The sequence below is a fragment of the Phalacrocorax aristotelis genome, chromosome 2 (genome assembly GCF_949628215.1).
Source record: "Phalacrocorax aristotelis chromosome 2, bGulAri2.1, whole genome shotgun sequence".
Taxonomy (NCBI): Eukaryota; Metazoa; Chordata; class Aves; order Suliformes; family Phalacrocoracidae; genus Phalacrocorax; species Phalacrocorax aristotelis.
In genome coordinates this window covers 1,393,313-1,418,837 of record NC_134277.1, presented here as the reverse complement: position 1 = coordinate 1,418,837, position 25,525 = coordinate 1,393,313, and the positions used below count along the sequence as shown (strand labels likewise).

At 49.5% G+C, this 25,525-nt stretch overlaps 2 protein-coding genes and 1 long non-coding RNA gene across 10 annotated transcripts; all 3 read left to right on the top strand.

Annotated features, from left to right (window-relative positions):
- The first annotated feature begins 11 nt into the window (after nucleotides 1-11).
- Nucleotides 12-11,814, top strand: ABCF2 (ATP binding cassette subfamily F member 2). Of its 5 annotated transcripts, none has more exons than XM_075082040.1 (15): nucleotides 12-204; nucleotides 487-655; nucleotides 3,045-3,257; nucleotides 4,190-4,372; nucleotides 4,696-4,867; nucleotides 5,022-5,117; nucleotides 6,244-6,346; nucleotides 6,430-6,525; nucleotides 6,631-6,750; nucleotides 7,299-7,388; nucleotides 8,417-8,527; nucleotides 8,785-8,847; nucleotides 9,262-9,390; nucleotides 10,226-10,429; nucleotides 11,198-11,814. In XM_075082040.1, exons 2-15 carry the CDS (start codon nucleotides 502-504, stop codon nucleotides 11,333-11,335), a joined length of 1,872 nt encoding a protein of 623 aa, XP_074938141.1. In that variant the 5' UTR covers nucleotides 12-204; nucleotides 487-501; the 3' UTR covers nucleotides 11,336-11,814. The 5 variants fall into 5 exon arrangements, with proteins under 5 accessions (XP_074938141.1, XP_074938142.1, XP_074938143.1 ...); XM_075082041.1 differs by having other exon boundaries at nucleotides 149-223; XM_075082042.1 differs by having other exon boundaries at nucleotides 154-210.
- Nucleotides 11,815-16,628: 4,814 nt separating this feature from the next.
- H2BK1 (H2B.K variant histone 1) lies at nucleotides 16,629-17,707 on the top strand. The gene is made up of 2 exons (XM_075082046.1): nucleotides 16,629-16,748; nucleotides 17,471-17,707. Exons 1-2 carry the CDS (start codon nucleotides 16,629-16,631, stop codon nucleotides 17,705-17,707), a joined length of 357 nt encoding a protein of 118 aa, XP_074938147.1.
- Nucleotides 17,708-17,848: 141 nt separating this feature from the next.
- On the top strand, nucleotides 17,849-23,902 carry LOC142052275 (uncharacterized). Of its 4 annotated transcripts, none has more exons than XR_012658787.1 (7): nucleotides 17,849-17,981; nucleotides 18,819-18,946; nucleotides 19,346-19,394; nucleotides 20,311-20,364; nucleotides 21,241-21,518; nucleotides 22,098-22,169; nucleotides 22,276-22,907. It is a non-coding gene; the product is annotated as an uncharacterized LOC142052275 (long non-coding RNA). The 4 variants fall into 4 exon arrangements; XR_012658789.1 differs by lacking the exon at nucleotides 17,849-17,981 and adding an exon at nucleotides 23,795-23,902 and having other exon boundaries at nucleotides 18,799-18,946; nucleotides 22,276-22,463; XR_012658786.1 differs by lacking the exon at nucleotides 17,849-17,981 and having other exon boundaries at nucleotides 18,799-18,946.
- The last annotated feature ends 1,623 nt before the right edge of the window (nucleotides 23,903-25,525 follow it).

Genomic DNA, 25,525 nt, shown 5'->3' with positions numbered 1-25,525 from the left:
CGTCGGGACGCGCAGTGCCCTGGAGCCTGCGGCGCATTCCGGCCCGGCCGGCGGAGGGAGCGCGGACTCCGCTTCCCAGAGCCGCGCGACAGCCCGGCGCGGGTGACGCTTCGCACTCCTATTGGCCACTGTTCCGGGGGGGTGGGGCGTGCGCACGCGGTAGCAGCTGTCCTGTTGCGACAGAAGGAAAGCGCGGACCAGCCGGTGCGGGTCGGGCCTGGCGGTGCGGCGCGGCGCGGCGCGGCGGGGCAGGAGGTGGAGGAGGAGGAGTAGGAAGAGGAGTGGGCTGGGCTGGGCTGGGTTGGGTTGGGCAGTGCGGCGTGGGCAGCCTAACGGGCGGGCGGGTGGGCAGCCGGCGGCCGGGCCCGGCGGCGCCGCGTGCTCCGGGCCGGGGCGGGCGGCGCGCGGGGCCGCCGAGGCGGGGAACTGGGGCGGGGCGGGCCGGATCGGCGCGACATAACGGTGCCTGTCGCATCTGCGCCGCAGCCCCTCCGCCGCGCCATGCCCTCAGACCTGGCCAAGAAGAAGGCGGCCAAGAAGAAGGAGGCGGCCAAGGCCCGGCAGAGGCCGCGCCGGGCCCCGGAGGAGAACGGCGATGCTGGGACGGAGCCGCAGGAGGTCCGGCCCCCGGAGGCCAACGGAATGTCAGTGCCAGGTGAGAGGCGGCTACACCATAACGCCGGTGCTGCTGCGCCGGCGGGTGCCCGGCATGTGCCCGTGCGCCCCGCAGGAGACGGCGCTGCCGGTGCCCCGGCGCACCCGGTGGGGTGCCCTCGGTGGGGGCCGGCCTGGCAGCCCCGTGTGTTCCGGTGCAGGGAGTGTCCGGACAGGGCCTGTTCGTGGGCAGGATGGTACACATTCGGTTGTGCCAACGGCTTAGTAAACTGGGACATTTGTTGCTCTTCAGGTGAGATACCTCACAGGCAGGGGCTTGTAGTGAACTGGGCCAGCTGCAGTGTCTGACATTACGGCCAGTCTCTCTCCTTTGAGCCAGCAGGACACCTATAGAAATTTGTGGTGACTCTTATAAACTCTGCAGGTGAAGGATTCCCTAGGCCCTCCCTTGAGACTTGCAGAGTAAAGATAGAGGGTGCTGATGGGGTCTTTTCCCTCTCAAACAGATACTGACCCAATCTTCTCATATTTGATGCCCAGACCTGTTTGGAGTTGGTTTTTGGTTTGGGGTTTTTTTGTGGTGGTGTTTTTTGTGTGGGTGGGTTTTTTTTTTTTCCCCTGCTGCAGGAATCACTGTAGTGCCTGAATTCTTACTGTTCTTACTGATATTGCTATGATCCTCTGTTCACCTATTTCTCTGGGACATATCTGGTTTGCAGAAACTAAAGAGTCTGGCTCTGTTAATGAAGGAGAATTTGTCAACAAAGAGCTGTTGACCTCCCTAAAGGAAATAGCCAAGCTAAAGCTTTCAGAGAGGGAGCTGGGTTTTTTTTTTTCTGTCCTTACTTTAGCCCACCTGGTAACCCGCAGGCTGTTGGGCCCACAAGTTTTTTTCAGGCTCAGCCCACAGTACATTGCTTTAAGAGACACTCGGTGACACAGAGACCGAGGGCGGCCAAAGGCACGGGGGTCAGGCGGGCAAGGTGAAGGGGCTGGTCTCCCGAGGAGCCCGCTCTTTGCCAGCGCCCCCGCGGTCCCCGGGCACGCTCCTGAGCGGTGGTGCTGGTGGGCTGGGAGCACTGGCAAGGCCCTGCCAGTGCTTGAGCGCGCCTCGGGCCCACCCCCGCAGCCTGGCAGGCGGCGCGTGTCTCCGCCGCGGCGGGGCGACCCCGGCCCCGGCGCCGCCGGCTCTGGGCGGGGACTCGGCGCCCGCCCGGCCCGAGCCCGCCAATCGGCGTCCGCTCCAGTGGCACATTTGCATAGCACGTCTCTATTGGCGCAGCCTCGGGAGCCGCGCGGGCCGGCGGGCCGGGACGGGCGCGGCGCGGCGCTCCTGCGGGAGCGGGCCGGGGTGGGCGAGCGGCGGTGAGGGAAGGTGGGCTCCGGCTCCGGCGGCGGCTCCGGCGGCGAGGTTTGCTGAAGAGCTGAGGTGGGGAGCCGAGGGAGGTTAGTAAAGCAGTGCAAACATCAGAGCACACGTTACGTGGGTCGGTAAGTGCGTGTTTCTTACTGGCGGTTCCCTGTGAAATAATTGTGCATCAAGGATAAAACTGCCTTGCCCCGCTTTTCACTCGTCTGGTTTGCCTGTTTATGTAACCGGTCTTGCACTGCCTGTGCTTTCAAAGGGGGTCCCATGTCCGTGCAGTTGGCGTTTTTTGCTCCTTGGCTAAGGTGCGTTTGCCTTGGTGATAGCAGTGATTTTGCAGGAGCTCTAGATGTTGACAGCCAGGGTGCTATCTCTCACTGGCCTGAACATGAACACCCTGAACACCAGGTCTCTGCTCTGAGCAGCTGGAGTGTTGCTGAGATCCTCAGTGCCATTTTCTTTAAATGGCAGTGTCTCACCAAGGAGTGAAAATTGGGCTATAACTCAGGGTTGCAATAGAAGACCAGCATGACAGGAAAGATTTGCTCGTACTGTAGGAGGAAAGGAACAGAGGGGCATGCGTATGGACATACTAGCTTCTCAAAAAATTAGTAGAGCCTATTCCAATGCTGCTGCTTCTTTTTTCCTGTCAGCTCTCCATTTATTTTCTAGCCAAGTTCCCTTCTAGCCAGCCCTTTCCTTAAACTTTCAGGCAATACTTCATAAATTTACTTCTGACCCCAGTCCTTTGTGCAGTGAGGGTTAGTCCTGTTGTACTTGGATAACAGGTGAGCTGTTCTGGCTGCTCAGCCAGTTCTAATGGTCAGATTTTATTTAGAGAGCAGGTTGGTGGAAGTTCCACCCATTTCCCACATTTAGTGGAAGTTCCTGTTAGACCATATATATCCATTTGCTAAGCTGAAAAGCCGAGTGTCATCGCATCTGGGTCTTCTCAACATTTCTGTAGAAATGGGGACATGGGAGTTGTTTTTTGTGGTACTGGGCCTGTTGGTTTATGGCTTCCGTTGTATTGGTAACGCTTCTGGTCTCTCTCTGCATATAGAGGTGGATGCCCTCACAAAGGAGCTGGAGGACTTTGAATTAAAGAAAGCTGCTGCCCGTGCTGTGACAGGAGTGTTGGCTTCCCATCCCAACAGCACTGATGTGCACATCATTAACCTCTCGCTGACCTTCCATGGCCAGGAACTGCTGAGTGATACAAAGCTTGAGCTGAACTCTGGGAGGCGCTATGGCCTGATTGGACTCAATGGGATTGGTAAGCTGTGGGGCACAGTGACATGGGCTTCTTGGAGCTCAGTGGAGATTCCATGTTGCTGAGAAGCTGGACAGATGCAGGTGGTAAATGCTGGAAACCAGAAAGAATGCTGTTAGACAGACATGGCTGGGACATGGCAGTTTCCGTTCTCCCATCTCCCCACCCAGGCAGAGGAATTGCTAGGATTGCTGGTAGAAGTACGAGGTTGCATTCTGGCCTTGGACTGTGCATTTGAACTTGTTTCTGTGTAGAGTTGGGTGAGACGTCTGAGATCTGTGGATCTGTCTGATTTCTGTTTGTGGGATTTGTTTAGCAGTGTCAACAAGCCCAATGCTGATGCTATTGGTCAAATACCTTGCACAGTATGGAGGAGTAGGGAGTATGTGGTTTGGCCTGAATGGGAAAACAACTGTACAATCCCTGGAGAAGGTGATGCTCTGCATGGAGACATGCAGAATATGGGTGTAATTGAAGAAGAGCTAGTAAGAGTGACCAGCTGTTTTAACTTTCAGGAAAACACTTAGGTTCTCTAGTGATGAGTGCATTAGTTTCCCCTATGTTAGAAGTCTTTAGAGTCTGGGGTCCTGGTAACAGATGTCAGACCTGGCTAGACAGCAGAAATTATACAGCAGAGAGAAAGCTCCCTAAATTCAGGCAAGGCCTGAGCTGCAGTGGTTTCTAAAGAGCTTCTTCATGTCTCAATCCTGTCCTTGGGGTGGTGAGCCTTAGCTGGGAGGGCAGCCTCATAGTGAGGCAGTAGGCTTTGCTGTGTCTCTAGTTTCCTGCCTAAGAGGCCAGAATAATTCCCAGGGATTTTCTGGGTTTGGAAAGGGAGGGAATCAGTGTGATCTGACTGCATCTTGTCTGTTTCTCTGTGACATTATGTCTCACTGAATCCAACAATTAATTGTGGAGTGTCTGTCTGCACACAGGGAAATCCATGCTTTTGTCAGCTATTGGGAAACGAGAAGTACCCATCCCAGAGCATATTGACATCTATCACCTGACCCGAGAGATGCCTCCCAGTGATAAGACCCCTCTACAGTGTGTGATGGAGGTGGATACGGAGAGGGCCATGTTAGAACGAGAGGCAGAACGTCTGGCTCATGAAGATGGTAAAGCTTCTTGGAGTCCCTGTGGACAAGGGACATTTCCTCCATTTCCCTCCCCACCAAATAAAAGGTCTTATTTGGGTTCCTTGGCAGAGTTTTTACATTTTATTTCCCTCAGGTGCCCTGTACTAGTTGAAAAGTCCTGTGGGATTACACCTGCTTGGATGAAATTATTCCATGCAGCTTCTTAAGGAGTGTTTCAGGCTTAGGAATGGAGGGGGCTGAATAGCAGTAAAGCAGATGGACTATGAGGTTTCCCAGCTGTATAAAGGTGCAGCTGAGAGCCCTTTATTGGTAGAAGTGCTGACAGGCAGGCTCTCTTTCAGCGGAGTGTGAGAAACTCTTGGAGTTATATGAACGTCTGGAGGAGCTGGATGCTGACAAGGCAGAAGCACGGGCCTCGCGTATCCTTCATGGCTTGGGGTTCACACCAGCCATGCAGAGGAAGAAGCTGAAGGACTTTAGTGGTGGCTGGCGAATGAGGGTGGCTCTTGCTAGGTGAGTGGTATACTGCCTACTACCTCCTGGGAGAATGCCTGCTTCCTCCTGACTCTGCAGAGTCAGATACACAGTTCTGAGAACTCAGAGCAGAGCCGAGAGGCTTTGGCTTCCCTGCATTTAGCCTATGCTGTCATCTCCCCTCTTCTTTCAGAGCCCTCTTCATTCGGCCTTTCATGCTGCTGCTAGATGAGCCCACAAACCACCTTGACTTGGATGCCTGTGTGTGGTTGGAGGAAGAGCTGAAAACGTAAGCACGAAGGAGTCTGCTGCTTCTATGGGTTGTGCTTTTCTGCTGGAACATCTTGTCAGCACATGAGCGAGTGATACAGGAACAACTCTCTCTAGTTCTTGTGGCTACATAACTATATTGCAGTACCAGTGACACCTTCTTGTGCCTGCTGCTACACATGTCTACAGAAGGGTTCTTGATGCGAGGGTAATGAATTCAAGGCAAGAACCTGTCCCTCCCTCACTGAAGAAATGCGAAATGCTGTTTTGTACTCCCTGGTTAAAGCTACTTTCTTGAAAGCCAGGAACAGCCCTGGCAGCCTGTGTACCAGCACCATGTGCTGTACCAGCAGTGTACACCAGTGGTGCTTTCCAGACCTGGCTTCCAGCTCATATTCTGCTGTTGTTCCTCTGTTTTCACAGAACTGTAGTATCTGAGTCTGTCAGTTTCATCTTGTTCTAGCACTTCGGGTGACTGTTTTTCGTAAACAAAGGCAAATTGTTAAGGCTTAAGGCAAAAAGCTTAGGAATACTTATGAAGCTTAGGTTGTCTGGGTTGTGCATTAAAAGGACTGTATTATGAGAAGGCCTTTTCATTTCCAGAGGTTTTTTCCATCAGCTTTGTTAGTTGAACCTTTTGCATGCTTGCTTTAAAAGTCAGATGTTTTAAGAAAGTAATTTCAACCTCTCTCTATTTGGGAGGCTTTAACCAGTCACTTTACAGATTTGGAGCAGAGCCAGGCATAGTGTTACCTAACAGGTGGTAGTCTGTATCAAGGTAAAACTAAGCCGCAAAGGTTTAAACTTCTTAGAAGCGTGATGCTAGTGGAGTCAGTTGCATCAGTAGCGCTAGTCATCTACCACATGTGTAGCCAGCTCTTGACTCTTTGTGAAGACGGGTGAAGACTGTCTGATGAAGTGTGTTTTAACACAATGAAAGATGTTTGCAGTATTTGCTTACTGCAGCTGGTTGCAGCTGCTTTACTCCACATTTCCCAAAGCATCTCCAAGGCTGTTATCTTTCTTTCTTAATCTGATTGTAGGCAAGAGAGATCTGGTGCATGTAAATCCTTTGTCACCATCAGGGCCAACGAGCAAGAATTCTTCTCCTAGCTTAGTCTCTAATAACTTATGTGGTGCCACAGGTTCAAACGTATCCTTGTGCTGATATCACACTCCCAGGACTTCTTGAATGGTGTCTGCACCAACATAATCCACATGCACAACCGCAAACTGAAGTACTACACGGTGAGTAAACGGTGCCCTGCGCAACTGGCAAAAACAGAGGAGCCTCTTTGGGGCATGTCTGATGTTCTGTGGTCTCTTTCTAGGGAAACTATGATCAGTATGTGAAGACTCGCTTGGAACTAGAAGAAAATCAAATGAAGCGGTTCCACTGGGAGCAAGATCAGATTGCCCATATGAAGGTATCTGCCTGGTGGCATGAACATCTTTCTGCCCAAGCAGTTGGGCATCCCTGCACCTCCTCAACCTTGTTATTGTGGCTTTCAGCTAACTCTGTTTTGTTGCAGAATTACATTGCACGATTTGGTCATGGTAGTGCGAAGCTGGCCAGGCAGGCTCAGAGCAAAGAGAAGACCCTTCAAAAAATGATGGCTTCTGGCTTGACAGAGAGAGTTGTGAATGATAAGGTAGGATCAGACATGGGAATGCATCTAGAGATCAGTGTTGAAAACAGGGGCTAGATAAGTACAATGATCTTTAGCTGATAGCAGGAATGGCTGACACAGCTGGGAGCAAGAATGCTGTACCCTTCCTGATACCAAGGATGACTGTACTAAAGATAGTGTAATGCTGAAGAGTGGAAAGAGGAGTAATTTTCTAGGGTAGAGGAGGGGATTTGTCATATCAATAAGGCTATTTTGCAGACACAAATCAGAAATGAACGTTTAAGGGTTGGAGAAGATGGGGGAGGATGCTCAGAGCAACTCCTACTTGTTTGAAGAGTATAAGCCCACATTATCTTCAAGGGGAAAGAAATAGGGACTCATTAGCCAGCAGAAGAGCTTGCAAGCAACTGATCAGAATAAATCTTTGAATTGCAAGAGGAGATCATAAAAAGTCACAGTCTGGCACCTTGGTCTAGAGATGATGTTTGTAGTGAGGCATGGTTATACCAGAATAACAGGATTGTCTTGTGCTCCAACGTATCTAACAAGTGGATATTCTGTGTTAACAGACCTTGTCGTTCTATTTCCCACCCTGTGGAAAAATCCCCCCTCCTGTCATCATGGTACAGAATGTCAGCTTCAAATACACCAAGGATGGGGTGAGTATGGGGAGTGTGCATAGGTTATCCCTGCCTTCTTTGGGAGTGTGAGGCTTTTAGCCAAGCTTCCTGATCAGGCTGCAGTATATTGCTGTTGACACTCTCGAGGGCAGAGAGGCCCTGCAGAGGGATCTGGACAGACTGGAGAGCTGGGCAATCACCAACCGTATGGAGTTTAACAAGGACAAGTGCCAGATTTTACACCCGCGGCACGGCAACCCTGGATATACATACAGACTGGGGAACGAGGCTGGGGAGCAGCTCTGCAGAGGGAGCTGGGGGTTCTGGTCAATGGCAGGTTGAACACGAGCCACCAGTGTGCCCTGGCAGCCCAGGGGGCCAACTGTGCCCTGGGGGGTACCGAGCCCTGCATCGCAGCTGGGCGAGGGAGGGGATTGTCCCACTCTGCTCCGTGCTGGGACGGCCTCACCTTGAGTGCTGTGGGCAGTGTTGGGCGCCGCAGGACATTGAGGGTATAAAGCTACTGGAGAGTGGCCAGAGCAGGGCCATGGAGTTGGTGAGGGGAAACCGTACGAGGAGCAGCTGAAGTCCCTTGGGTTGTTCAGCCTGGAGCAGAGGAGGCTGAGGGCAGCCCTCATGGCGCTCTGCAGCTCCCTCCCAAGGGCAGGAGGAGGGGCAGGCACTGGTCTCTGCTCTCTGGTGACCAACACCAGGACCAGAGGGAATGGCAGGGAGATGTGCCAGGGGAGGGTTAGGCTGGGTTAGGGAAAAGTTCTTTCCCCAGTCATGGCACCAAGCCTGATGCTATTCAAGGAGCACTTGGACAAGGCCCACAGAGACACGGTGTGAATTTGGGGTGTCCTGTGCAGGGACGGGAGCTGGACTCAATGATCCTTGTCGGTCCCTTCCAACTCGGGACATTCTGTGATTCTATATGACTAGTGAATCAAACTTCTTCACAGTGTTAATGCTGAGTCTGCTGAGGACAGAGCATTGCAGGTGCAGCATGGAGGTTCTGGGTAGTAGTGGAAAGGCATAATAAGTGTTACGATTTTTGTGGTTTGCAGCCATGGATCTATAATAATCTGGAGTTTGGGATTGACCTGGATACCCGTGTAGCTCTTGTTGGACCCAATGGAGCCGGAAAGTCAACACTGCTGAAACTGCTTACAGGAGAGGTATGCTCCCTACATTGTCTGCTCTGTTCTGAACCTTTATTCATGGGGTAGTCTTCAACAAAGCTGCACTTATTTGCCAGAGCACCCCAATCAGGCCTTGGAAATCCTAAAGTCTTGCTGCAATATAGGGCTTTTTCTCTCACATTTATGTTTAGGCTGCTTCCCCTGTACCAGAGTGGAGATGGCTGGATTCTGTATTTCTTGCATAGAGCAAAAGGAGGGATTTCCTGGTGAAATGCTTTTTCTTCTCTTTCTAGCTGCTGCCCACGGATGGGATGATTCGCAAGCACTCACATGTGAAGATCGGCAGATACCACCAGGTACTCCCTACAGCAGCCACAGGGATGTGAAATGCTGAGGAAAAAGCTGTCAGGAATGAGGAATCTTGCCCCTCTATTTCTGCTTCTAAGGCCCCTCCCACTGCTGCCTTCTGGGCCTGGAGATGGGGGAAGGGACAGTTCTGTTGGCTGAATGGGGTCTAGCAAATGTTCTTACCCTGAAAAGAGGCTTGCTGTTGTCCTTTCTGTTTAGCCTCTCCCATTTTATGGGAGAGGTGGTTGCCTTGTGCTTGGTGGTGGACAAGCCTGCTATTCTGTAGCAGCACTGTGAGTGGGGTTATTGGCTCTTGTGTTCTGCTGCTCAGCTGGTACCAGGGGGGTATAAGGGGGGGAAGTACTTCTGGCCGTGAAGTAGGTGGCCTGAACAGCCTGAAATTGACTTTTCTTCTCTGTCAGCACTTGCAAGAGCAGTTGGACTTAGACCTCTCACCCCTGGAGTACATGCTGAAATGCTATCCAGAGATCAAGGAGAAGGAGGAGATGAGAAAAATCATTGGCAGATATGGTCTGACAGGGAAGCAGCAGGTGAGTATGAGCTGCTGAGGTTTGCTTTTTTGCTCATTAGGGAAGTAGAGCTGCTGCATTTTCAATTGCTGTACTGATGTCTGATGGTGTGATGCAGTATGCAACATGGCACATCACAGTATCAAAATGCTTTTTCTATTTCTGTCTTTGAACTTGGAGAAGAAAATAACCCATGGCTCATAGGAACTGCTTTGCATTGCACCAATATGTGGGTTGGAGTGGGTGACCTCTTCAGAACCTGGGTGAAGAGAAGACAAGTCTTTGCGTAGTGCAAGACTCAAGCATACTTCAGTTGTAACTTGAACTAGTTTGCTTATCTCTTATTTCTGAGATGAATACCAGGCAGAAATGCCAGAACACATTCTCAACTGGGAGTGGGGACCACTTGGTTCTGACAAGAGGGTAGGATCACTCTAAGTCTAAACATGACATGCTCCTGTATGTGATACATCATACATATGACAGGAGTTGTCCTCACCACTGTGGTTCAACATTGGTTTTTACATTGTGCGTCCCCATTTGTCGCTCCAGAAGTTGAGAGTGATTTTGTGGCTGTGTCAGGATGCAATGAACACTAGTCAGACCTCAATTAACTATCCTTAGGAACTTTTAACACAAGCTGGGTCTTGCTATGGACATTCCTTCTTCAGAAGCCCGTGGAATTCCCTTATTCTGCTGGTGAGAGAAGCTTAGTCTAGGTATAAGACTGATTAAACTTTGTCCTCTTGTGTCATGTAGCTGCTGGAAGCACAGTGTGAGATCTGAGTATTTTGTGGTCAGGATGGCAGTCTGTAAGTTTCCCTGCAGAGCTGCCAACAGTGTCTGTGTCTGTCAGGTGAGCCCCATTAGGAACCTCTCTGATGGGCAGAAGTGCCGTGTGTGCTTTGCGTGGCTGGCCTGGCAGAATCCTCACATGCTTTTCCTGGATGAGCCCACCAACCATTTGGACATAGAAACAATAGACGCTCTGGCAGATGCTATCAATGAATTTGAAGGAGGAATGATGCTTGTCAGCCATGACTTCAGACTCATCCAACAGGTAAGAAAAGTAGTGAATTTTGTCAGAGCACCTTTCTAACACTTTAAAGTAATTAAAACAAGGTATTTTCAGCTGACTGGCTCTTACTTATCCCAAAAAGATGTGTGAGTGAGCGAAAAAAATGGCTGGACACAATTCCCTTGCCATGGTCATGTGAAACAATTACTAAGCTACCCTAGGAAAACATTACGTACTTGAAAGAAAAAAACTAACAAACAAACCAACCAGAAACCTAGAAGTGAAAAATAAGTTCAATGGAAATCATGACACACTGTGGAGGCCTTAACTAGATTCTTTTAAATGATACCAGAGTAGTTGGAGCAAATTTTTTTATGACTCAGTCTGCACAGGCGAAGGAAATTTCACCACGTACACACAAATGTCAAGCACTGATTTATCAGCTGTAGCTTTGTCTGCAAGTTCAGGTATAATTTTTTTTTTTTGGTGCATTATATCTAAGTAGTTCGGGTCAAGAACTACTTTCTTCAATTCCCAATTTAGCAGGAAAGGCTTTTCTTCTCAGTCCATGTACAAAAAGAGAAATGTTGAGGCGTCAAGCATTTTTAGTTCTAGAATCTTGTATAAATTATGCAGAAAACACCAGGTAAGAAATTTCACTGCAGGTTTTTTTTTTTTTTTTAGTTGAAGTATGAAAGTTATTGAACTCTTCTCACCAGACTTCAAAGAGTAGATCTTGGTTAATTTTATAATTTTGGTAAAATTATAAAATGCTATACTGTAAAGCTCTCCTCGCGTGCTTGCTTTCAGGTTGCACAGGAGATCTGGGTCTGTGAGAAGCAGACAATCACAAAGTGGCAAGGCGACATCCTCGCCTACAAGGAACATCTCAAGTCAAAGCTGGTGGATGAGGATCCGCAGCTCACCAAAAAGACCCACAATGTGTGAGCTCTAGAGCAGTCGGTCAGGTGCTCTCTGTGGAGACTGACAGTGGCCAATGTGACTCGCCCATCTGCCGACTGGAATGGGACTCTGCTGCTATCTCTGTGGCTGTGTTCTAGGATTGCTGCAATACTGCTTCCCCTTGACTTGCCTTGCACCTCTGTATCTGGACAGATCTCATCTCTCCTGAACTGGCTAAGTTTGGGCAACCATTTCCATATTTAGATGATGTCCCATCTGAGCCAGGCCTTGGAATCTAATGGTCTGGGGTCACGGCAGTGGCAGTTAGAGCGTGAGAGCTGCAGCGATACAGAAGTGGAGACCCCAGCCCAGCTTCTCCTGCCTCTTCCTTCCCAATTTCTGCTTCAGTTTAGATACTTCACTTCAGATTCCTCTGGCCTTGGTTTGTTTTTAACTATTATTTAACAGTGTAATAAATGGATCTGCCTGAGAATCCACCAGTCAATAAAGAGGGAAGAACAGTCTTGTTTTGTGAGCTGCATTAGTTATTGGGGCATGCTGGGGCACATCAGCTAGTGCTGAGCTTTGAGTAAGGATCCAAGAGCCCTTCCTTCTGGGATGAAGGTTCAGTTCTTCAGTGCTACCAAAGTTATGACCAGAACTTGTGGGATACATGAAGTGGTGTGTACTGAACTGTGGAGGTACAGAGCAGTGAGTAGAATCCTCACACCTGGGAAACCACTGCTAATCCAGAGTGAACACTGCGTTTTCCAGTTAGTGACAGAAGGGGGAGCAAGATACACATACCTTTGTTGACAGGTATCCCTTGAAAGGGTTCTGAAGATTGCAAGAGACAATGTAGATCTCTAAAATACCAGTATGTGTTCTCCACAACAGAGTGGCTTAGGTGTATGATTTTTCCTTAACTTTGCATTTTATGGGTCTAATAATGAGACTCAGTAATTTAGGATTTTTGGACTATGAATTAGTTATTTGGTCCTTGCAGGTTTAACTAAACAAGACTAATCAACTAAAGTTAGTTTAACATTTATTTTTGTTCTTAACAAATATTTAGAAAAGTTGGTGTTTAAACCTCACCCTGTGCCACAGAAGCTTGACTTAAACACATTTTTAATGTATTTTTAAAACAATTTAAAGGTACTAAATAAAAAGATAGCATATCAAACCAAATAGCTTCTTACAATCATGAGTTACCATTTTAATTTCTTCTGACATGAGAATGGCTGCACTGGTCATGTGAAAGGTTCATGTAGCCCAATAATCTGTTCCAACAGTACATGTTGACAGGCAAATAGAAGAATAGGACAAATATGTAGTAGCTGTACTCTCTTGGATTACTTTCTCAGATGCCGACTGTGGTTCCGACTTTTTGAGTAGAGTATTTCCTTGTGTTTTTCCAAAGGGACCATCCAGGTTATGACTGCTGCTATAGAAGCACTGCATGTCATCCACAGGACAAATGTCACTGTGGGAGATGCTTCCAGTAGATAGTGCAGCACATTGAGGTTTTTCAGTGTTTTTAGCAGTGATCTGAGAGGAAAAAAACCTGAATTTTCTGAGAAAATAATGCAGATTAGTATAAATGCTGTTCAAGTTAGTTCTGCAGAAAAGTGTAAATTGCATTGAAAAGTCACTTAAACGAGTATCTCTGTATAGTACTCAGAAGTTAACAGACAGTGATGGGGTAAAAGCAACGCACAGATAAGTAATTGGTGTAAAGGCTGATTGGTGTCACAAAAGTTGAAACAAGAACAGATGAATGCATGTCTGTTCGTTCTGCTCTCTAGGTTTTAAAAAGGTGTTGGTGAATTGGAAAGGGTTGCAAAGTAGCTATGAGAATGGTGAGGTCAAGAAGTCCTGCCTGAGGTTAGAGCTGTTCATTCTTATTCTTAGAAAAGATTTGACAACGACTCTTGCCACTACATTTCAGATCTGTGTATTTGAGAGCTATGGTGGTACTAATAAATCCAGGATATAATCTTACACTGAGTTCTTTGGGAATGGTAGATCCTGAGAAGGGCATGGGAACACTGGGATGACAGCCAGCATGATGGACAGTTGTTGGAGAACTCTCATAGCTGATATAGCAAAGAGGAGAGAGCTGTGTTTAGCTGTCTGCTGCTGCAAAATGAGGACTTGGTGGTTGCAGACAGGTCTCTGATTTGGCAAACAAGTACCACAGGTACATGCTCAAAGCAGAAGTAGCTGTCACTGTACTAGAGGTCAGTTAGTAGGCCAGGACTTGTAGAACAGAATAAACTAATATATATATATATGTGCTTTATCAGTCTGGTATTTCATCCTAGATTTAAACCTGTTCTGTGGTGACAGCTTGTTAGACTGCACTGCAGCAGCTGTGGCAGGCATATGTCCTGGAGTACTGATTTCCATGAGAGAGAGAGCTGCTAGCTGGGGCAGTGGCATTTTGCGCTGTTTCAGCTATGGCTTTTCTGGTGATGCACAAAAGCAAAACCATATCTAGGTAAACTATGCTAATTGCTTCTTCGTTGCTAGGATGATAATTTTTGTGAAAGAACTGGCCTAGAGCTTCTATACCGTTACTCTTGCTTGTAGTCTAAAAGTGACACTGGCTCTAACACAGCTACAGCTGGAAGTGGCAGATACTACCTCAAGTGCTGGGTTGTGGGATTCCCTTGTCTTTGTGTGTTGTAAGTCGATCCATACACTACAAAAATAGCACAAGGATGAGTCAAGCCCAGCATACAGCTTCCAAAATGGACAGCCTCTCGCACGTGCAATCTAGGGAAGCAGAAGGTAATTCCCCAAATCATAGAATCATAGAATCATTAAGGTTGGAAAAGACCCTTAAGATGATCGAGTCCAACTGCTAACCTATCACTGCCAAGTCCACCACTAAACCATATCCTCAAGCACCACGTCTACCCTTCTTTTAAATACCTCCAGGGATGGAGACTCAAGCACTTCCCCGGGCAGCCTGTGCTAACGTTTGACAACCCTTTTGGTGAAGAAGTTTTTCCTAATATCCAACCTAAACTTCCCCTGGCTCAGCTTGAGGCCATTTCCTCTCGTCCTATCGCTTGTTACTACAGAGAAGAGACCGACCCCCGCCTCGCTACAACCTCCTGTCAGGTAGTTGTAGACAGTGATAAGGTCTCCCCTCAGCCTCCTCTTCTCCAGACTCCTCCAGCTCCCTCAGCCGCTCCTCATAAGACTTGTTCTCTAGACCCTTCACCAACTTCGTTGCCCTTCTCTGGACACGCTCTAGCACCTCGATGTCCTTCTTGTAGTGAGGGGCGCAAAACTGAACACAGTACTCGAGGTGTGGCCTCACCAGTGCCGAGCACAGGGGCTCTATCACCTCCCTGCTCCTGCTGGCCACACTATTCCTGATACAAGCCAGGATGCCATTGGCCTTCTTGGCCGCCTGAGCACACTGCCGGCTCATGTTCAGGCAGCTGTCAGCCAGCACCCCCAGGCACTTTTCATCCAGGCAGCTCTCCAGCCACTCCTCCCCAAGCCTGTAGCGTTGCCTGGGGTTGGTGTGACCCAAGTGCAGGACCTGTCCCTTGGCCTTGTTGAATCTCATACCGTTGGCTCCGGCCCAACGATCTTGACTACACTGCTCAGTGGATGAGCCTCCACCCTTGCTATATAATGGTTCCCTGTGCTTAATTCTGAGTGACCAGTCACTGCTCCCTGTCCACCAAAGGGCTTCCTTCTAACCAAACGTTTTGTCAGAAAAACAATGTGTGTGTGTGTAACTGCCAGCACCAGACACAGTTGCAGCTGTGGAGAGTTACAACGGTTAACAGCTCCTTTAGCATGAGCAAGCCTTTGTGTGCTATGACCAGTGGAAAAGGTAAAACAGTTCCAGTCACGGTGAACAGTCTCCCCCAACACAAAGACCTCAGCTATTTATAGCTCTGTAAATCAGTGGATGGGTGGAATGTACCTCAGTGGGGAAAGCCCTGCACTGTTCCTTATCGATGCATGGCCTCTTACAAAACAGAAGTAGTGATGTTGCCTACTCCTTATTGCCAGTAAGAGTCATCCACCAACATCTCTTGATGTTGTTCAATATCACAGAATATGCCACTCAATTCCCAGAAGGATACCACTACCCCATATCTTCAATGCCCAAGCCCATTCCTCTTCACAAATGTGCTGATGTGACTGTTCCAGCCTGTCCCACCTGATTGCTAATGTTTCAGTTCTTGGGTGCAAGAAGCCCTTCTGTGATACTTAGACCCCGTTTGTCACTGTGATGTTTATTTGCACTAGGGGTGAGTGAACAGGTGCCTCCCCCGAGGACAGGCCTAGAATAAAACTAAACTCAGCGAACCACTATTGGCTGTACAAGCTTGGCAGAGTGTCTGATGAGTAGGTCTCTCGAACTCAGTCCTCGGAAGATGTGAATTGCTAAGGATATGCCAGTACAACATGTGCCCCTGAGCAGGAGACAGTGTGCAGGGCAGCGCAGAGATACCAGCGTCCCCTCCCCCAAAGGTACATACTAGTATTACTCTTTTATGAAATATCTGTTGAGGTGCCTGCTGAGAGAAAAGCTTCCCTTTCTACATAAAGGACAGAAAGTTTTTTCTATTTTGTTCACCTCTCTACTGTGTTGCTGCACTTTTTTTCCTGGCTTAGTGTAATTCCTGCATCATAATTACCCTCACTAGTGTGATCACTGGTTTGCAAGATAGATCAGATACGTAGCAAGGGTGTTAGCCCTCCCCCCCCACTGCCTCCCTTCTGTCCTTTGAGGCCCTGTTGTGTGTAGCAGGCAGGACTGCCGAGAGCAGGCTAGCTGAGGTAGTGGGAGGAATAGTGGCTGTTAGGATGTTTACAGTGCTATCATTCTGTCACTAGACCAATGTTCCCTCCAGTTACCGAGTCTCCACTGACTGCATTATATGTTCCATAGCACGTAAGTGGTTCCACCCATGTGATTCTGGAAGAAACACCTTAAGTACTCTGATTTACACCCTTCCACCAAAGCAGGAGTCCTCCTTTCACCAAAACCCTGGATGGACTTGGGAATAGCTCTTCTCTGGCACTTCTGCCCCATGTGAATGAGACACTACTGCTCACGTCTGCCTCTTTGCCCATGTTACCCTCAAACTTTTTCTCAGGCCCTTTCTTCTTTTGGCCAGCTTGAAATCTGGATGATTCCACTTTGCCCTTCACTTAGTGGAAAGTGGAATCACCAGTCACAGATGTGTATTCGTCATGGTCCTTGGGGGCTGCACCTGGGGTAGGTGAGGTACTGCTTGCTGTCTTTGCTATATAACCAGCCCCATGGCTCCTGCTAGTTGTTCTGTTGGAAGTAGAGATGAGTGCAGAAGCTGGGAAGAAGCGTGGTCATGCTTCTACCTCTGGGGACAAAAAATCTAAGAGGAAGCCTAAGAGAAAGGAAACCTATTCAGTCTATATCTACAAAGTACTGAAGCAGGTGAGTAAATGTTTCTTTTCTGCTAGAAATTGCTTTGTATGTAAAGTTACTTCTGCCCATTATATGTTGACCGTACAAAGAGGAAGGAAAATCTGCTTTTTAGTGAGATGAAAAAAAGAGTGAGTGTGTATACAGGGCAGCTCCAGCTGAGCTTCAGGTGTGTGTGTGGATTCTTAGAGTAGGAGGCAAGAGGTAGATGTAGATCAGAAAAGGTTTCCTAGAGAATTCTCTCCAGGAAAGGTCTAGTGCATGGCTCTGCCTAAGGAAATAATTGAGTAGAAATTAATAGGGCAAGAAAAGCTGCTGTTGGCCCTATGAGTAAGTATTAAAATCTTTCTGGTAATTTCTGTTGTGGGGATGAGAAAAAGAAATTTGAGGTGCCTATGAGTTGTCTAGGCAGAAGTCATTTGCATTAGCCTGTAGGCAGGACTTGAAGCATGTGGGCATTTCCCTGCTTACAGCTTTGTTTTCTGTAGGGGATTGTGCAGATGGTCCTGCCAGAGTAATCACAAAGCCACTGTAGTAGTGTGTTGGGCCTCTCTGCGGTCTAATGCAAGTGGCATGCAACTCAAGACCCTCAGGGTGGTAGCTGTAGGTCCCTTTGGGGTGAGGGTGCCCTGTCTGGTGTGGGAAGGGGGACCTCATTTTTCTGGGGGCACTGAGGCCCTGATTCCCTCCAGGGTGATAGGTGTGTGAGACAGTGCTTGATTACCATCTGGCAGGTGCACCCAGACACTGGCATCTCCTCTAAGGCCATGAGCATCATGAACTCCTTCGTCAATGACATCTTCGAGCGGCTGGCCTCGGAGGCCTCGCGCCTGGCCCAGTACAACCACCGCTCCACCATCACCAGCCGCGAGGTGCAGACGGCTGTGAGGCTCCTGCTGCCCGGCGAGCTGGCCAAGCACGCTGTCTCCGAGGGCACCAAAGCTGTCACCAAGTACACCAGCAGCAAGTGACCGGCCCGCCGGGCCCCAATAAAACCCTGCAGCACTGACCGCGCCCCGTCTGTCATGGCGCCGTCCGGGGTGGGGGGGGAGACGGGCGGGCGTGTTCACCGTCGTCATGGCGACGGACCCGCGCCCTGCCGTGCGGGGGGGCCGCGTCCGGCCGGCGGCGCCTCCGGCCTGGCCTGCGCGGTGCCGGGGCGAAGCAGCAGGCCGCCTCCTGCCGCGGGCGGGCCGGTGCCTGGCGGCGGGTCTGGGCGCTGAGCGGCCGCCCCTCGCAGCTAGGGTGGGAGCCGGGGCCGCTGGCGCGGAGCGCTGGACTGGCGGCTGCGCGCCCTGGTCGTGAGCGCCCCGCCGGCCCTGCGGCTGATGGAGCCGGGGCGGCCCAGCGGGGCTGCGCGCCGTTCCTGGCGGGGCGGGGGGCTGGTCAGCGCGCGGGCCTGCGGCGGCGGTGCCCGCAGAGCCGGGCGGGGGGTGCGGAGAGGCTCTTGCTCCGACCCTGCCTGTTGCCCTCTCCCGCTGCCGGCTCGGTACAGAGCGGCCGCAGCCTTGGCCGGGGGGGGATGCCCTGGCTGCAGCTGCAGGCACAGGGAGAAGAACGGGAAGTACAGCTCTCCGCGGGGGTGGGATGTCTCCGGGGCTCCAGCCGGGGTAAGGAGCGAGAGCAGACGGGAGCTTTTGCTGGTGAGAGGAAAAGTGTGCCGTTCTTCAGGAACGGGTTGGGTGTTTACTAAGGGGTAAGTGCGTAAATAGCTAATCCAAGCTGGAGCAGGAAGGATGCAAGAGTTCAGAAAGGTGAAGCGTGCTCTTGGCGTGCTGCTGGCTGCTGCAAGCGCTTTCAGTCTGTGACCTAGCCCACCTGGGGTGTGTTGGACTGGTTTCAACTAGCAACCCAGAAAGAGGATTGAGCACGGATCTGTTGTTGCTTATCACAGGGTACTGGTTGAATTACCTTTTATGTGCTCCTCTTCAAGGAAGCTACAGGGGCACCTCAGTGTGGGGAGCGCAGGTTGGAAGCTTAATAGAAACTGGTGAAGTCACTGCAGCACCTAACTTATTTGAGCTGTAAAAGGTTGTACTGGAAAACTGCAGAATATTTATCTGTAGTCTTGCCCCTTTGCAGTGAATAAGGGTGAGCTAGCCACTGGCCTTTGAAGCTGGTTGCTATTAAGGTCTTGTCCTCATCATAAGCATGACGACCAGATGGAGAGCTTCTGTGTTAATGATGTTGCACCTCAAAGGAGGAAAACTGTAAGTAAAGATTTCTGTCAAATTAGTTTCAAGAAGGTGGGGGACAAGAAAAAATGGTTTCTAAAAGTTTGTCAGATGTTTATAGAATTGGGACCTGTTGATGAAGGGGGCTCAAAGTTGGACTGGGAATCAAACCCAGTTCACAGAAACATGCAACTGGACATTGGAGGATGGTGTAACGTAAATGGTAAGTGGGTGGTACTACCTGACTGTACTCATGAAGGAGATTAAAAGCACCTGTATGTAGTAGAGGAATGAATACAAGAGTCTAAGTATAAAAAGCAACAACAAAAAGTATGCAGTAAGTACAGAAATACCATCTAATATTTTCTAATAAAATTTTCTTTTTAAAGTTTTTTATTAGCTATTTTTGTTTTAATACTTCTTGTTCATTTGTAGGTTTAAAAAAAAAGCTGTTATAGCAGCTAGATGGGAAAACCGCTTCAAGGTCAGTATGTCCAAACTTTTACCTAGTTTTGGAAAAGAGTGGTTTGGGGTTCTCTGGTCTGCTGGTATTTATTTAAAAAAAGAAAAAGTACTGGACTAGCAGGAAATTGTAAGTAAAGGATCAGGGAGGAAACATGTTTTACTCTGGGAAAGGAGGAATAGCATGGTTATGTGTGGGTCAGTTAGCGCAGAATTAGTTCCAGGCAAAATAAAGGAAACCTGCTCTAAGATTTGCTTGATAATAAATTAAGGGATTGGAACACAAGTCATTGAAGTGGTTTATGTAAATTGTATCTTATTTTACTGAATCACAGGCTTGACTGATAACATCACAGACTTGTAGCTTAATTAAAGCCAAAATGAATCTTTCTAAAAATTATGTCAGCTATAGAGCACCCAAGAGTAGGTTGATTTCTCTGAGCTATCCAGTTCTCAGTAAGTTGTTGACAGACACCATAAATGGAGACTCTTTTCCTCCTGTGGAGTCCTGCAGGAGTTTGTATTCAGTCTTATGCAACTAAAAAAGCAAATAAATGTATAAACACAGATCATTAATCTTTACATCATAAATTGTGAGGCAGTTTGAACTGTGGCCATCTGGATTGTTTGGTAGGACTGGATGAGCAGCTGCTGTTTGAAAATATACAAATAGGAGCAGAGACTACAGGGCATACTTGTGGAGAGCTGGGGTCATCTGGGAAGCAGAGTGGGTTCTTCCACTGTCCTCAAAACTCCTTATTTCAGTTGTCAGGTTCCTGACTGCTAAAAATCCCCCTGTGTCAGTGGGGCGCAGCTAGCAGTGGGCAGAGGGTTCTTCTTGCCTTTATAAAGTTCTCAAAGTGTTTTGGTTTTTCTGGTGGGTTGTGGGGTTGGTTGGTTGGGTCTTTTCCTCCTGGTGAAAATTTTCTCCCTTTCAGGTGGGGGAGGAAGAAACAGTGTAAAAGGAGCTGGACTGACAGGAGAAACAAAGGGTATTTTCTTTCTAGGACTTGTGGACCTAATTTTCTTGCTTCCAGTGGCTTTGAAAAGACAACTTTGTCCTGCAGGGCTATAAACTGGGCTAGGACTGAGCCTCCTGTGTTCTGCCTTGGACCATCATGTTAATGACTGGCCCTGTCTGGTTCTGCTCAGGCTGACTGGGAAGTTCATATCCCCAGGTGTTTCCTGCATGAGTGAGTCAGGGCCCTGAAGAGGGCATTAGCAGATGCTGTCTGAGACAGTGGTCCACATGGAGCCCCGGAGGCTGAGTGAGTGCTGTGTCCAGTGGTGGTGGAGGCTGTGACCTCCTGGGCTGTGGTGGGACAGCCTGACTGCCCCATGAGTGCAGCACCTCCTCAGGTGCAGGGCTGTCCCAGGGTTCCTGCATGGAGGGGGCACCTCAGGGTCTGGTGGAGGGAAGAAAAGCTGTGGGCTATGTTATGGGTGGAGAGAGTCCTTTGCCAGCTTCCCATTGGGACTAGATGCCTGGTTCTAAGGTCTTCTGGTGGCAGTACAAATCAGGGTAGGAGTGTTAGGAGGAATCAGAGCTGTGGTAGGTGCCAGTATGTGGAGCAATCCTGGACTTAACAAGGTTTGTGAGGTGATGCTGAGTCTTGTGAGCCATGGAGCTGACAGGTGTTTGCATCTGTCTGATCAGGGTCAGTCTGGCTCAGTAGTGTGGGCCAGACAAGATGTACATGGTTGTCCTAGAGGCAGTACAGGAGACAGCAGAACTGGGACTGAGCATATCACCTTTGGTCCCAGCCCTGCTGCTATGGTGTGGGGCTGGCTGGGGGAGGGAAGAGGCTGTACTAGGTACTCCCTTTCCCTTTGTAGAACAGCATTGAAGAGTGCTCTTTTCTTTATAGTGCCCTGCCTGCAAGCTGGAACTGGTCCTGAGCACAGGTGTTGGAGCAGCATCTCACCCAACAGGGCTATACTTCTCTTATTTCCTCTGGCCTTGTGGCCATTTGTGCTGTGGGGAGAGGCTGTGCAGCTGGTGCAGGTGGCAGAACGGCTGTGTCAGGGCTGCCTGTGAGCCAGGTTCAAGGGGGAGACCCAGCCGGATGCGGAGCCTTGGAGGCAGGTCTGGGAGAGTCCAGCCAAAGAGCAGGGTTGTGAGCAGTCTGCCGTTTGCATCTAGAAGGTGAGCCATCCATCTCCTTGCCCTGTCTGTTCTATTGCTCCCTAGGCCACAGTGTCTGTGTTTACTTGCTCTTTCCACCAGCACTCCCATTTCCCTAGCCCTAGGATGTGCAGTCATGCTTTTTGTGGGATGGAGAGTGCTCATGAGTAGTTTGGAACTGCAGTTCTGCTTCTGCCCTGGAGGTGGTTCTCTCTGACTACCTGATGTCAAATATTTCTGCTGCATAGGCAGGAGCTGGGTACTGCCCAGCTCCAAGCATGCTGTCTGTGGACTGTGCAACTTCCCTCTGGTACCCTGGCTCTCTTAGCAGATAACTGGCCATCTGTGTGGGTAAGGTGCTGATTTATGGGGAGATGAGCAGCTGTCTCCTGGAAGTGTCTGGTAGAGCATCTAGCACTGGGCGAGCCCAAGTGGAGTAAGGCTGTAGTGGTGCAAGTGCTTGGTTCTCCAATACTGTAATTTGTGCATCCTGCTTCATGTCTTCCCGCACGTGCCCTCCTCCTTTTTTTTTTTGCCTAAAGGCTGGAGTTGGTCACTGGCCTTTTATCCCTCTTACTACATCCCTGTGTTTCCTCACAGATCTGGAAGGGCAGCCTGCAGTGCAGATACACCAGGCTTGAGAGGTGGAAGGAGATGGTTGCCCTTAGAATGGTGAGTTCTGCACCAAACCTGCCTAGATTATCTCTTTTTGCATTTTCCACATGGGCGCAGGTTCATCTTTCACTGTGCAGGAATCATACTGCTTGTTTCCCCACAGTACCTCCCCGTGGAGCTGCCCCAATACACCTGCACAGGATGTCAGACACAGTCTTCCTTTCCTGAGGGATCATTCTGCGTGCTTAGCATGGATTAACTTTTGAGAGGACTGCTCCACAGCTCAGCTTCTTCCGGACTGGACTTGTGGCTCCATGACCTGTTTGTGCTGTGATGGCTCTAGTGGGTCAGGTGAGATCTGAACGAAGTCACTTTAGGAGGAGTGGGTAGACAGTGGCAACCAGCAAGGATTCACAAGAAACTGGTCACTGCAAGAATAACCCAGAAGTACTCGGGTTGCAGTAAAAAGCAAACCTTAACTCAGAGCCCATGCAGGCACTGTTCCAAAGTGTCTTGGGACTGCCTTGGTCTGTGTGAGTCTGTCTTTTTTCCAGGTCTGCCTGTGTCCTTGCAAGTCTCACAGTGAGTTTGTAGTGCTGCAACACTGCAGCGCTGTTATGTGGCATGTCCCTGGCCCCATGTCTGTATCCATCTGATTTGTTCTTACTAAGCTATACGTGCCCACAGGCTAGAAACAATCTTACACACCACACCCCCCCAGCATTCGTCCATTCTTCAAACACCTCAAAAAGAACATATAGTGTGACAAACTGAATCAAAGTGTTCATACAAATATCAGTATTGCCTGTGTTCTCTCTCTTCCTCTTTGTAAGAGAACAATTGCTTAAGAGTACATGCTCTTTTCCTTCACAGGGTGGGGGACTGTGAGGCAGAGCATCTCTCTGGTCTGTGATGAGTGGTGCAGGTTTGAGGGGAGGGAACTTTCTGGGCTATGGAGCCTGGCGCCAGTGTGCAGACCTGTGTGCATTTCTCTTCCCATGTTGTGTCGCTTGGCAGCAGTGCTGCCAGGTGGCTGCTCTGGTGCATCATTAGACGCTGTTCCAAATAGCGTAGGCAGGAATGGTTCAGCACTTGGAGGAAAATGAGCTGGTGATGGATAGCTCTGGTGATGCCAAAGCTGTTAAAGTATGAACCTCTAAGGTGCAGTCGGGGTTCCAGCAAGGGACTCTCATCCTCTCTGTGCTCAGCTGCTGGTGTGTGGGGACAGTGCTGATCTATGTCCCTTCCCTTTTCTGGTTTGGTCTGAGGTAGGCTGTTGTTTCTGAGTATCAGTAATTCTGAGTCTATAACTCATGGTGGCCCAGAATCCCTGCCTGGAGAACAGGAGATGAGTGATGAACAAAGGTCAGACACACCCCGTGAGCACTCACGTTGTTGCCTGAGGCTCTGTTATCCCTGACGCTGCCAGAACTGTAATGGGACTGAGGGTCTGTGGTAGATGGAGAACAGCTCCAAGGACGTGTTTTCCCCAGCAAGGGTTGTTGCAAATAGTTGTTTCCTTGTTCTTGCTTCTCACTCTGTTCACTCTGGAGTCCTGGATGTAGCCAACAATAATGCTGCCTTCCTTAGTCTTCTCTATGTGGGATTTTATAGTGGGGCTGGGGGAGGTATTCATAAGTTATGTGAAAAAGTAAGTCTTATTTGATATCTGTCACTTCCAGGGCCATAGAACAAGGATGCCTTCTGATGCCCGTTGTTATAATGTGTTCTCCTTGTATAGCCCTGTATTACTGGCTGCCAAACACAGGGGGGAGACTGAAAGACCTGCTGTCTGGTAAGGTGCTTCCTGGTACCTGTGTATGGAGCTGTGGACAGGGACTGTTAGATTCCCAGTGACTGACTCGTGGTGCCCCTGGTGCTGAGGAGCTTGGGACAGGGCAGGATGCTTCTCTGGAGCCCGTTGACAGAAATGGGATAGGGACAAAAAGTGTCTTCTCATATAAGCAATATGTATTGGACTGGGCTTAGGACAGTTACCTAGTAGTACCCTGCATGGCCTCCAAGTGGGAGGAGGATGCTTCCATGTGGCCCCATGCAGGGTGTGGGGCTGGAGAAGAGGATGACATGGGCAGAGTGGCCCCATGAGGAATGGCTGCTGCAGGCCACACGCCGTTTTCCCATTAGCGAGTGTTTAGTTCAGCGTTTTAAATAATTGTGTCCTCGGAATGATATTTAAAATCCATTTGGGAGGCAATGAGGCGGGAAAGTGCCTGTGCCATTGTGATGACGCTGCGCAGGCCGCGCCACACATGCATATTACAAACTCGTTACAGGCTCGTTTACACGCATGCTGCTCACTCCCCACACAACCTCTTTCTGATGCTCCTAATGTTTCTTCCCCACCATGGCTGCTTCTGCTCAGCACTAGGGAGAAATTGCCTTGAGAAGGCAGGCCTGGTGTCATATGCAGCAAGAGGAGCAAGGGGTATGGCCGTGGCAGTTGGGTACTGCCCTTTGGAATGGGGATGTGTGAGGCATGCTTGGTGACTGGACTGTTTCTTGGGTGACCTGTCCTTCACCTGTGCTCCATGTTCAGTGCAGAACTGTGCTTACTTTCTGACAAGCCCTTGCACTTGTATTATTGCAGGCTCTAGACTCGGCAGCCCCAAGGCTTTCAGCTGCTGTGCTCTGGGCACAGCTGGGAGAAGAGTTGCAGCACTTGTACCAGGCTGACTATGAAGCTGACTAAGTCTGACCAACATGTGCTCTTGAATGTCCATGGGAAGCTGTATGAGCTGGAGGGACTAGGCACAAGGGAACATATAGATTAGCAGCTTCAGCAGCTGTTCCCTGAGTGGTGGTTAGTGACTGATTGTGAGGCTGGCATTGCTGCTGTCCTCCTATCCCCATTTGTTCTGACTGCTGCATGGGCACCCCTCACTGTTCTCCCAACTTGTGCAAAATAGAAATCTTGTGTTGTATTACAAGGCTCCTGGTACCGCTTATCCTTGTCCTGTTGGCCTTGGTGGCATGAGCAATATTCAGTCTTCTCCCCTTGTCCTCTTCCTCCTGAACATGTTCAGCCCCTTCTAGCCAGGGTCCCAGCTGTGTATTTGCTTAGTGACACCTTGTGACCAGACATTAGTGTGATGAGGATCAAGCCCCCAGGTATACTTAAGGGCGTGCTGGGTTCTGGCATTATGTCCCTTGCACAATGACCTTGCTGGCTGCTTTCCTGAATAGGAAATCGATGGCGCCAGCATCCTTTTCTCAAAAAACAAACCAAACCCCAAAACGCTAGGGGCAGAGGTTGTAAAATCAGAGGAGGAAGGGTAAGGTATAAAACATGGGAGCCTATCTGTGGTTGAAGCAGCAAATGTTCTCTGGAGGTGGAGTTTTCCCCCATCCTGCCCTAGGGATGGTAAGCCTGAATTTCAGTGTGTATGGAAAAC

Bases quoted from the DNA above. Each gene is read 5' to 3' on its own strand.
- H2BK1 (XM_075082046.1), top strand. From the start codon at position 16,629: ATGAGTGCAGAAGCTGGGAAGAAGCGTGGTCATGCTTCTACCTCTGGG. The intron at 16,749-17,470 runs GTGAGTAAATGT...ACCATCTGGCAG, and splicing joins TCTACAAAGTACTGAAGCAG to GTGCACCCAGACACTGGCAT.
- ABCF2 (XM_075082040.1), top strand. From the start codon at position 502: ATGCCCTCAGACCTGGCCAAGAAGAAGGCGGCCAAGAAGAAGGAGGCG. The intron at 6,347-6,429 runs GTGAGTAAACGG...GTCTCTTTCTAG, and splicing joins GCAAACTGAAGTACTACACG to GGAAACTATGATCAGTATGT. The intron at 6,526-6,630 runs GTATCTGCCTGG...GTTTTGTTGCAG, and splicing joins ATCAGATTGCCCATATGAAG to AATTACATTGCACGATTTGG.